Raw genomic sequence first — 12,030 nt, 5'->3', positions numbered from 1 at the left:
CTGAGAAGAATGTTTTCAAAGAAACTACTGATTTCAAGTTTGAAGTGTAGATAGAGAGGAAATGCATATGTGTTGTCCCATTAATAAAGTCCAAACACATATGTGAAGACTAATATACTGCAGAAATATATATTTTAAGTGCAGCAAATGTAGACTGCAAAATTATTGTGCTGCTCTGTTGGTGACATGACAAACTGAGGAGTGTATTTATATGTGTCTGAATAGAAATCCCCTCTTGGAGCCAGCAATCTGTGTGCTGTGTTATTCTGAGTGACAGTTTTGTGGAAATCCCCCACCTAGTTGTTAGCTCCGCCCCGCTGTAGACAGCCACACAGAGGGCATTTACAGACTGCTGCACGATTCTGCCAGTAGAAAACCAAACTCACCTCGTCCCGAACAACAAACCACCATGGACCTCCACAGGACCAGTATATTAAACCAAATGGATTACAGCCGGGAATCTAAAGAAGGGAAGCCTGCTGTGTCGACAGAGGAGCGGCTGGACAGCGGTCTGGACTCCCTGAAAGAAGAGGAGTACCAGGCTGTGGCGGCCGAGATCCGTCTGCTCCAGTTGGACTGTGAGCCGCCGCAGCACAAACAACCTCCCGCTGAAACCGGAGAGCTGCACAAATGGAAAACACAGATCACAGAAGACGGAGACACGTAAGTCTGACCAGGAATAACGTTACAGAGTAAAGCTTTGGGATATTTGCGAGTTTTTGGAGGTATATCTAAGCTTGCAGTATCGTATGTGTAGGCCCAGATCGGGTCTTTGGAAGTAATTTGATCTCGTTCCTGTGGGGAATGTCTGCCTCTAGCTTGTCATTACAATGCACAGGCCCAGGCCTAACTTAGTCCCGGTTGGGGCTTAGTTTAGCATTAGAGCTTATAAAAGTACACTGCTGCAGTGTTAACAGTACACGGAGCGAGTGTCCGGTTTAATAATGGGTCGAGCTGCGGTCAGACACGGTGTTATCGGACGTAAACAAAAGGCTATTATCAGGAGGGAATCTACTATGGCCGCGGGTCAGACTGGGAAAGTCCCAGGCGCGCCGCCAAGGAATCCGACCGACGCGCGCTCCCGTGAAGCGAGAGGAAGGAAAAAACTAGAAAAAGTTTCTTAAATTATTCAACATCAGTCTGGAGAAACCTTCCTTTGGAATACGTGTCTGCGGCTTGTTGCTGCCTTAAAACCAGGGGAGCAACATTTAGAGTGACTCCAAAGCCAAATGCTATTTTTGTTATTAGAACACAATTTATCTGCGAGAAATATACAGTCCAAACTCAGAACAGTATTGTAACTGTTCTCGTGCAAACATGCAAACATGGTGTGTAACTGCGTCAAAGTAAAAAAAAAAGTGATTTAATTAATCAGAACTGAAGACAGGAACTGTGTCATGTTACAGGGATTTAACCCAGGGACATAAGAGCAGTGGCAGCTTCTAGAGAAGGGCCATTAGTTTACATTCACTTACTGTAATGGCTTTTTTAAGGAAGTTATCCCCATTACATCAAGTGTAAACATGGCTGCTGTGCTACTCTTAGAAAACTATCACATTGATTTGACTGTAGATAAAATTACAATGATGTATTTTGAATGTTTGGAGACCTCAGACGTGGAAACTTGGCTAACTGCTGTATTAGATGTAGATGATAAAAACACAATTGGAGGTGTATGTATTTGCTGTACTTGCTTACAAGTGACTGTGCCACATGTTTCTTCGTGGAACAAAACAATCATATGGATTTAGCTGTGTGGTGTATGTGTATTGTAACAGGCTTTCTACCTTCTTTCTCTATAGGCTGCTCCACCTGGCCATCATCCACGAGGCCAAGGACCACATCATGAAAATGATAGACCTGTCCAAGAACACAGACTTCCTCAACACACAAAATGACCAGAGACAGGTACTGAAGAGGATTTAAAAAAGAAATCACCTCTTTCTGGGAACTTGCTCATTCTAGACAACTTTTTAAACTGTAGCAATAATAAATGATTAATGAGTCGATGTCTATCCTCACATAAGAATAATGAAAAAGCCTTCTGACTCAACAGCTCACCTGTCTTCTCCTAACTTCTGCCCTTCATAGACTCCTCTCCACCTAGCAGTAATAACGGGCCAGGCGGAGGTGTGTCAGCGACTGCTGGTATCCGGCTGCGACCCCACACTGGTGGACGACAGCGGGGACACGCCTCTTCACATCGCCTGTCGCCATGGTAACCTGCTGTGCTTCAGCGTCCTCACGCATAACTGTCAGCCAGAGCATCTGCACACGGTGATGGCTGCCTGCAACTATCACGGTGAGATTGTAGCATGAGGACACTGATGTGGGTTTATGAGGGTGATATGGGTTTATATTTATATGGGTTTATTTATATATATATATATATATATATATATATATATATATATATATTTTATATTTATATATATTTATATATATATATATTTATATATATATATATATATATATATATATATTTATATATATAATATATATATACTTATATTACAACTTTTCTGATAAACACTTCAACAATAAAACTTTACTCGTTTACATGTTGGTAAACAAAATGTTTAGATTTAGCAGTGGGAGGCTAAATTATAATGTTTAAACATTATAATATTATGTTCAGTAACAGGGGTGGTAATTTCCATTTTGTGGTGGCCCAGCCTCAGTGCATGGAAACAGCTGAGGCACTGACCAGACTGTTGCTGGTCTTAACTACTATTTACTCACAGGAATGGCACGAGAAGAGTAATTTCTATGGTTGGGAAGAAGGAAACAATAAGCATGCAAGGGGAATGCCATAGCCATTCCTGCTGAAAACCCATCTATTACATGGCACATGATGTTAGATGCTCAGGCTCCAAATAGATTCAGACTTGTTGTGCATAGACATTTACTTAAGACTTAAGTATACTAAATACTTTGTCCAGACAAATACTATTTAGCTATTCCTACAGTTAACTTTGGATCTAGGACTTTTTCCTCAAACGGCAGGAATAAAAGGGCATGTGCTGGTCTGGTGTCAGCTGTTTAACTCTTCCTCTGATGTTGTCTTGCAGGTCAGAACTGCCTCCACCTGGCCTCAGTTCAGGGTTTCCTGTTGCTGGTGGAGAACATGGTGGATCTAGGAGCTGACATTAATGCAAAGGTAAACGACACACACCATAGTATATAATGACCTAGTCTATAAGCAAATATGTAGTAAGGGTGTGGGGGAAACAAATCCATGGAAAGTAATCCTACACACTAAGTCAAAGGTGTGTCAAGCATTATTGTCTTGAACTTCATCTTAAAGTCACTTGAGTATTGAGAAATTCTGAAAACTTTTTAGTAAATGTTATTTGTGCAAGTTTAGCATGGATAAATGTTACTTTTTGTCTGGTGTGTTTACATTACTGCAATCTGTTAATGTAACTTTTTTAAATATAAAAAACACCGCCTTTTATTAGCGCTCAGCAGACTGGAGTAGATCCTGAAATGATGAATTATGAAACCACTATGTACTGAATCTAGAATCCATTTTGAGTCGAATCGAGATCGTGAAAGATTCCCACCGCTGGTATTTTTAGACGTTTTGAGGAGCAGCTCCCACATGGCCACCTGGTGCTAATTTAACCTTGTGTCCTCTCCCTGTCCTTTAGGAACAGCGGAACGGTCGCAGTGCGCTGCACCTGGCCGTGGACCAGCAGAATCTCTCACTGGTCCAACTGCTGCTGAAGAAAGGAGCAGACCCCAACCTCCTGACCTCCGGAGGCCACACCGCCTTCCACCTCACCTACGGTCGCAACGACGACAACATCAGGAAAGAACTGTACTCGCTGACCAATCCTGATCTGAGGGAGCTGCCTGACAGCGAAGCGGACGACAGCGAGGAAGAGGAGGACGAGGAGTCTGACGAGGAGGTGTGTTGAAACAGCAGAGCTTCCACTGAAATGTACAACTTAGCCTTCTTTCTAGCCAGTGTATAACCATTTTCTTCTGTCTTCCGTGTGTTTGCAGGTGGGTTATGACGACATTCAGTGGAATGGACATTAGCAGGAAGCTTGAGAGGGAGGGAGAGAGAGATAGAGAGAGAGAGAGGAAGTTACAGAGGCAGGGGGCTGTGACGATGACAGTAAAGGACAAGAGAAATGGCTCGGCACGTCTACTACTTCCTGCAGTGACGTCTCATGAGCCCAACAGTCTGGGTGACACGGCGCGGGCGTGGCCGCTGACGCAACAAGTGGACAGGCAGCCGCAAAGGAGAATCAGAGACTGTTCAAATACAACGAGCCCGCTCCAGGCTGCGGGAGAGCGAACGCGCTGAGATGTGTGAATACATGACACATTATGAGGAGAGGATCGCTTGTATTCTGTGGACACTGCAGATCAATTGTCACAAAGAAACATCCATCCACACAGCTGTACCTGCAACAGCTCTGTTGTACGATATTGTAAATGCTGTGTATACAAAGATGTATTTTTTATGGAAGCTGTGAACGTGTACAGTTGAGAAGGTTGTATATGTCAGACAGAAAACAGTCCAGCACACTCCAGTTAAATTAAAGACACTCATATTTAACAGTAAAAAAACTGTGTGGATATATTTGTGGGGACTGGGATGGGTGACATGAAGCATCATTTATTCCCTTGTGTCCTGTCTTCCTGAATTGGAGATTATGTCTGAATTCTGAGAAAAGCTTTCATGTAAAAAGTATCTGCTTGTTTTTCTGAATATTTTTTACATGAAAACTTTTCTCAGAATTCAGAGATGATGATCTCAGATTCTTTTTTTTTTTTACATAAACTTTTCTGGGAACTTTGAAAGATTCTCTTAAATTCAGAAAACAATATGCAGAATTGCAGTTGGTCCCGAATGGAGGCACTAAATTTGAATGGCTTTCACACATGTACTGTAGACATCATCATTTTGGTAATAACACAAAAGAAACATTGTACAGAACCCAGCATATAATTAACAGCGGGTGACAATATTTCTAGGCTGCAATTGAACGAGAAATGACTAACTCGGAGCCTCGAGACAGAGACATACTGACGGTATGTCTCTGCTGCTATAAATGCCTCCATCAAAGCATGACAGCTGAGTTTCATTTCTGACCTGATGCCTTTTATTTTCATATAATGCATGTCATGCAGGATATGGCTGATAACTGAACAACTCGTTTCCAGTAAATGAGGAGTGTGTGTGTGTTTAATGAGGAATCTAAGAAGTTTTTGGTAGGGTGGGGCTAAGAAGGAAGGGTCAGGAAATTCCCAGGAACAGATCACTCAGCTGTTCGCGACATTCCTGCTTCTCATTCCAAAGAAGGGAATCTACGCTGAACAACAGGATGCTTCAGTGAAGTTCGGGACAGCGAGGAGGAAGGAAGTTTTACTCAAATTCCAGTAAAATAAATATCAGGCATCACGGTTAAATACACTTTTGTCAAGTCTGATTGTATTGCAGATCAGGTCAAGTACGTTGGCTTTACACACTGCAAGTTTCAACATACAATGGAGACATAACATGACTTTATAACAGCTGTAAATTCAATGGAGTGTACAACTAAATACTGATATATTTGAAATACTTTAGACCTTTTTAATTTGTGCCTAAATTCTTGTGTTGGCACCACAAATATTTTTTCCCCAATTAAACAGACATCTATGTTTGCTGAGTATTTGGAGTAAAAGCATAATAAGAGCTGTTTCCATGCGATCTTTGGGGGTTTACAACCACAGCCCATCAAAAGCACATTTCACATCTAAATATGAAACCAGCAGTGAACGACTAAAGTTCATACTCCAGCACTTAAAGACTTTCCCCCAGCATGTATTAATGTAAGTAATTCACTTTATATAACACCTTTCACAGAAGGGGACAAAGTACTCTTTAAGTCAAAGTAGTAATACCAGTGTAGAAATACTTACAAGTAAAAGTTCTGGATTCAACTTTAGTAAAAAAGTAAATTTAAAGTACCAAAAGTAAAAGTACTCATTCTGCACAACGGCCCATTTCAGATTAAAAAATATATTAGATCATTTTAATGTTGCAGCAGGTAAATGAGGACACACACACACACACACACACACACACACACACACACACACACTTTTGTATTATCAATCTAACTGAAATGATCAAATAGATGTAGTGCAGTAATTAGTACTATGTAGTATTATGGAGCAGAAGTATACAGTAGCAGGAACTGTAAATACTCAAGTAAAGTACAAATACCTACATTAACTCAAGTACAGTACTTGAGTTAATGTACTTAGTTACTGTCCACCACTGACCTTTCAAGTGCAGAACGTCACAAAATGCTTCACTAAATGAATAATGTAAATAAAAAATGTATATTAATATTCCATATAAAATACATCTTAAGCTGAATTTGGCAAACATTATTGCAAATGATCTTATATAGTATATTATTCAACAGGCAACACTGAATGTGAAAATAATGTTCACTAACCTGGACAGACAGGCACCTTGTTTATCTGAATTGCATGCTTTCCTTATATAAAAGTCACAGCGGCAATAAGAGTATAAAAAGAAAAGAAAACAAGGAAAGAGTTCGATAAAAACATTGTGTTTATTAGAAGTGCAATGTACAACAATGGCAGCAGAGGGGAGGGGGATCGAGACACAAGTGGAGAGAAGTCAATAGTTTGCGACTTTGTGTTGACGTTGACCTGAGCAGACCTAAACAAGGGTGTGACAGTAATGACCGTCGTAAATGGGAGAATTCCCACAGCAGAGTACATCAGAGCATAAACATCATCCTGGAACTACAGACAGTGGAGAGAGGGGACACTTTAAATCAGATTCATAAAATGTTGTGGCAGCCCTGAGTAAAGATCGGAAGCACTGTTGAAATACAGCGACTCAAGAAGCTAAAGGATCATAATAGTGAGAGGTATTAAGAGGTAATTGTGCTGTCGTTGTGGTGGTGGGGTTACCACACCCTCATCTTTCCAATCTGCTCATGTCACACTCATCAACTGAAGTCATTTGGCCTCCATCCAGAGAAAGGAGGAGCTATAGACTGATGTGTCATATGGTGGGACTGATGTTCAGCATCTTTCCAGGCTCTGTGACATTTGGCAGCGGCCTGCAGTGAGGATGTGTCAGTGTGGTTCGAAGGAAAAGGCAGGGGGGGGGGGTCGACATGTGGAGAATATTGTGTCCAGTCAGGTCCTGGTACAACCAGAGAGGATGGAGGAGGGGGAGGTGCAGATGGGTAACATGTTCTACCCACCTGGTAATAACTGTTCATCTTTTTTGTTTGTCTCAACCTCCACCTTTTGGGAACAAGAGGATACCAACTCCTCCTTTATCTTCCTTGTGGATGAGAACTTTGTGCAGGAGGAGGAGGAGGAGGAGGAGGGGGTTTTCTGGTGTTGCGGTTCCTTTTTCAGAGTCAGCAACAATGGCGGCCAACTCTCCTCACTCCCTCTCAGACAAAGCCACCAGGTGGACATCGATCTCAGACTCTGACAGAATCCTGGAACGAAAACACAAAGTTAACAGCCATTTCTTTGTTATGCCAGATTTTGCACACGCCCTTAGCTTTCATCTTATCCCTGCTTGTATTTTGAAGGGATTTCCAACACTCGTCTGTTTAGATCAATTTTTTGACATAACTCGGAAGCATTATTGAACACCCCGTTTTAGCGATTTACCATTTTTCAGTGTCAGCACAAATATACAAGACTTTAAATGCAGGAGCAATGGCATCTGTTCAGAGCTGCATGTTTAGCTGACCAGCAAAGATTGTTTTTGTAAAATGTAGGAAGTTTCACAGAAATGCCCTGCTTAACTTTTATTCTATATATCCCATTTACAGCAGCAGCTTGGCAGTGAAAAAAAAAGCATTTTACTTGTGGCCGGCAGCATATTCCTCATGGCTTTCAATGCATGTACTGTTTTATGGAGGGAAAATACTCACTTGAATCCGGATTCTTTTGTAGTGATAATTCCCACCTCCAGCTCCGAGGGCTTGAAGTCGATGGACAGAACGGTTGCCATACATGAGATAGCCGTCTGTTTTGAGAAGAGAGGGAGAGATGTTGAGAAGCATGAAAGGAAGGAGAGGAGAGGGAAATAAATTCAAATGTGTCTGAGAAATATATGATGATACATGAATATCTATGAGTTGTGGCTAAAACAAGAATTTGAGGACGCCCCCCTAGGCTCTGGGAAACACTGTTATCACCATTTTCTGACATTTTATAGACCCAACAACTAATTGAGAAAATTTGCAGCCCTCATTTTTTTAACAGAACATCTAAAAAACAGAAGTTGTGCTTTTCACAGTAAACCAGGATTCAAGTTGGACTTAAAGGTCCAAGTGTCATGTCCCCAACAGAGGACAAAAATAAATTGTCAGGTCCCAGGAGGATACACCAGGGTCAAAGAAAACACAGAGGAAGCTTGATAACACTCTGGTAATTCTGTGTATATATATATATATATATATATATATAAATAAATAAATAAAAATATATATTTATTTATTTATTTATTAGGGTTGTCGAATTAGCGCGTTAATTTAGATTACCTCTATGGTCTGCTGATAGGTCCAATCCAGTTTCTTCTTGACTTTCTTCTCGAGGTAGCTGGTGGCCTCAGTCTGTTTGACTCCAGCTGCTGTGGCCTTAAAGCCACAGTAGTAACCGGCTGGATCACACTTATACAGCTGCGGACCCAACTCTTCATCCAGTCCCACCACTATCATACCTGGAGGGGGGTGCAATGCAGGGGGGAATGAAGACAGGAAAGTAAAAACAAAGAGGCACAGTCATCTTTTTACCATCTGGTGTAAGCTCTAAACATCACTTTAGTGGAGTCATGATTAGAGTAAAAGTGGCCTTTGGACTCACAAACAAACAGTCTTCAACAGCCTTGTGCAATGGCTACACCAATATCAATTTTCAAAGATGCAATATGTTGATTGGAGCGGCAGATATTTTTTGCTGATATTCAAAATCAAGCTGTAATGAAAACCCACTGAAACGCATTTTCTACCAAACCAAAAAAGCTTCAAGTGTAGATCTTAATACATCACAAGGTAATGAAAATGTGCAACCGTTTTGGTTAAAATCCTATAGAACATGAACAATCAATAAAGACATGTTTCTGGTATACACAAACACACATGCACACTACTCACAGCAGCCTAGCGGCCTCATCTCAGCGTTCTGTGTGTAGACTTGGGAGATGTCCGCCATGCGTTTGCACAACATATCCACAGGGATCTCATAGCCGTACTTATACATCCAGTTAGCTGCTTCATACCGTGCCCTCTGCACCTGAGACCTGCTGTCAGCTGGAGGCAGAAAAAGCATTCTTAAATTAATTATGATTGGACAAATACATGAATGAACATAATACAATCAAGATGCTTGATTTTTTTTTACAGTGAAATATCATACACTTCTTTACGTCAATGGATCCAACAGGATCTAACTACTCTCTACACCAGGGGTGAGGAACCTTTTTCCTATCAAGGGCCATTTTTTTTTTTTTTACATCATTCGAGGGCCGTACTAATTATTGAACCTCTGCAAAAAAAAAAATTATCCAAGACACAGCCCATTCATTTCACCTTTCTTTCATGCTGTGCAAAAAAGCAACTTTTTTTATCCGTGTATCTGTTTCATCAGAAAACAATCCTTTATTAGTCCCACAATAATGTATCACAATAATGTATCTTGTCACAGCAAAAGAACATATGAAGTAAAAAGGCAGTACACAATAATTAAATAGAATAAACAAATATATAAGTTCCAAGTGGTTGATAAAATAAAGTGAATATTGCACATGGCAGTGATAATTGCACAAATTATAAAAAGTGAGTATTGTAAATGGCAGTGATAACTGCACAGCAGTGATGGAATAGTCTGTTCTTGGTGTGGTAGTCTACCGATCTATCGCTCCATGTTTGTATGTTACGCTCTGGAGAGAGCTGCTTGTTGGGCCAAAACGCACATGTACTTGACCATGTGATGACACGTTGCGCTTGTGTTGTGTTCAAGGACCCTGACCTTGGCCAGGAAAAACAGTCAGTCCCCCATTTAAAATATTGCCGTCTAGTTTTTTTTTTTGCTAGTGGATTTTATTTGCATGCATTTTACGAATTACCTCGAGGGCCGGATAAAATGGTGTCGCGGGCCGTATACGGCCCGGAGGTTCCCCACCCCTACTCTACATGGTTATCACACATTGAAGTCACTGACCAAATTATATCGCTTTAAATTACTGTTTAAAAAACAGGTTGACCCTGTAGTGCTCTGGCCAGCTTTAGAATACTGAAAAGGTATTAGCTACAGGTTACTGTTTTAGTTTTCTATTTTGATCGCTACAACACATTTGCAACTCATGTCTTATCACTTTTTCAAACTGGGGAGTTGGTTGTTCTGACTAGTTTTATGCAATGTTCTGCTGCAACTACAGTTGTCACCCGACTAAAATTACACTCTTTCTCCAGCTCTAAAATAACAGACGGCAAATTGTATTGATGGATGCCCTTTTTAGCTCCCATTAAGAACATTAGTAACATGACAATAAGGCAACAAAATGTCAGTGGAAACTTTTTATAAACAATTATTGTTGACATAGACTTTAACCAGTTTTAACATTACAGGCTCAAAGTTTTGAGTATTCACCATCAGATGGACAAGACATTGCTTACCAGTCATGCCGGTCATAACACAACCAATGTTCTCTGTAATTCTGTACATATGTGTGACTGTCAGGGAATCCAACAGCTTGTCCTGAGAAAAACATAAGACAAAGACATTGTCAACACAGAATTGTACGCCACATACTCCACCAGTAATGTAACAACCAAAACTATGACAGCTGTGGAATCTGACCACATGCTTTGTAAAAGACACATAAACACAAACTTCTGTGCGAGTTTGAAAAATATCTCTGTATACTGACTGGGACTTTCTTTTGTGTGACGACCACAACACAGTCCTTCCCTCTGATAGCTACGGAGGTCAGTCCTCCCTGGTTGATGGCTTTGAAGGCATACTCTGAAGACAGATGGAAAAGGAAAAACAGATTGCTCATGATCTACAAGAGTGCACCTTTCATCATTGTGGGCACATCTTTTTTTTTTCTTTCAGGAATCTACATAACTAGTTGCTTTACATGTAATTGTACTTTATTTAAGTATTGCACAAGTTAAACTTTAGTAACATATGGATAGTGGTATTTTAGTTTCACACAGGTCTGAGGCCAACATAATACAGCTGTCATAATGACTAATTTTAGAGAATAAGTAATACAGCTTGTGAGGAAAGGGGTATGTATATATATAATGTGCTAAGGTTAGTTGACTGGTTGCTAAATCAGACATTTATTTCAATTCTAATAAAAATATTTACTCAAACATTAGCTTATGCTAGCACTTCACAGCTAAATTAAGCTAGCTAAGAAGTTAGCACAACTGCACGAACGAACCAGCTAGTTAATAGTTACTACATAATAACTATATCCAATTATAGTTAGACATATGCTAATTTAAGTTATTTTGACCCTACCATGTACTGAAATATTTACTTTTGCTTAATAACAGTAAACTATGAATGAGCAAGTTAGAAGCAGCTAGCTAATATTAGCCTGTTAGCCGGTAGTGATGACAGAGCAGGTTGAGTTTTGTTCATTTCTTTCACTACTTACCGACTTGGTAGAGTCTTCCTTCTGGAGAGAAGATGGTGATATGGCGATCAAACCCTGCACTAGATCCCCGAGACATGACTGCTGGAAATAACTAAAGAAACTGGTAAAGACTTAAGTAGAAACTAAACTGAGAAGCAACAGAGCCAAAACATGGGAAAGATCTACACCGGATGTGATCTGTCCGAAATCTTCCATATCCGGGTCAACTCCGCAGCTTTACTACAACTACTGTAAATTCTACAAGACCAAAGAAACTCATTTCAAAATAATTCATAAGATTTACCCGGTTGTTGAGATATATATATAAATAAATAAATAAATAAAATAAATAAATAAATATAATA

At 40.2% G+C, this 12,030-nt stretch overlaps 2 protein-coding genes across 2 annotated transcripts; one reads left to right on the top strand and one right to left on the bottom strand.

Annotated features, from left to right (window-relative positions):
* The first annotated feature begins 344 nt into the window (after positions 1–344).
* nfkbiab (nuclear factor of kappa light polypeptide gene enhancer in B-cells inhibitor, alpha b) lies at positions 345–5,429 on the top strand. The gene is made up of 6 exons (XM_029460292.1): positions 345–663; positions 1,803–1,908; positions 2,092–2,302; positions 3,072–3,160; positions 3,654–3,914; positions 4,012–5,429. Exons 1-6 carry the CDS (start codon positions 410–412, stop codon positions 4,045–4,047), a joined length of 957 nt encoding a protein of 318 aa, XP_029316152.1. The 5' UTR covers positions 345–409; the 3' UTR covers positions 4,048–5,429.
* Positions 5,430–6,568: 1,139 nt separating this feature from the next.
* psma6a (proteasome 20S subunit alpha 6a) lies at positions 6,569–11,879 on the bottom strand. Its single transcript, XM_029460293.1, has 7 exons — positions 11,687–11,879; positions 10,943–11,037; positions 10,689–10,770; positions 9,168–9,323; positions 8,556–8,734; positions 7,944–8,038; positions 6,569–7,499 (listed from the first exon to the last, which is right to left on the bottom strand). Exons 1-7 carry the CDS (start codon positions 11,760–11,762, stop codon positions 7,442–7,444), a joined length of 741 nt encoding a protein of 246 aa, XP_029316153.1. The 5' UTR covers positions 11,763–11,879; the 3' UTR covers positions 6,569–7,441.
* Positions 11,880–12,030: the final 151 nt, after the last annotated feature.

The sequence above is a fragment of the Cottoperca gobio genome, chromosome 22 (assembly GCF_900634415.1).
Source record: "Cottoperca gobio chromosome 22, fCotGob3.1, whole genome shotgun sequence".
NCBI classification, from domain to species: Eukaryota; Metazoa; Chordata; class Actinopteri; order Perciformes; family Bovichtidae; genus Cottoperca; species Cottoperca gobio.
The sequence above is the reverse complement of the archived record's forward strand: the minus strand, read 5'-3'. Positions and strand labels throughout refer to the sequence as shown.

Bases quoted from the DNA above. Each gene is read 5' to 3' on its own strand.
- nfkbiab (XM_029460292.1), top strand. From the start codon at position 410: ATGGACCTCCACAGGACCAGTATATTAAACCAAATGGATTACAGCCGG. The intron at 2,303-3,071 runs GTGAGATTGTAG...GTTGTCTTGCAG, and splicing joins GGCTGCCTGCAACTATCACG to GTCAGAACTGCCTCCACCTG. The intron at 3,915-4,011 runs GTGTGTTGAAAC...GTGTGTTTGCAG, and splicing joins ACGAGGAGTCTGACGAGGAG to GTGGGTTATGACGACATTCA.
- psma6a (XM_029460293.1), bottom strand. From the start codon at position 11,762: ATGTCTCGGGGATCTAGTGCAGGGTTTGATCGCCATATCACCATCTTC. The intron at 10,771-10,942 runs GTCAGTATACAG...TGTTTTTCTCAG, and splicing joins TCACACAAAAGAAAGTCCCA to GACAAGCTGTTGGATTCCCT. The intron at 9,324-10,688 runs GTAAGCAATGTC...TTCTGCCTCCAG, and splicing joins TGTTATGACCGGCATGACTG to CTGACAGCAGGTCTCAGGTG.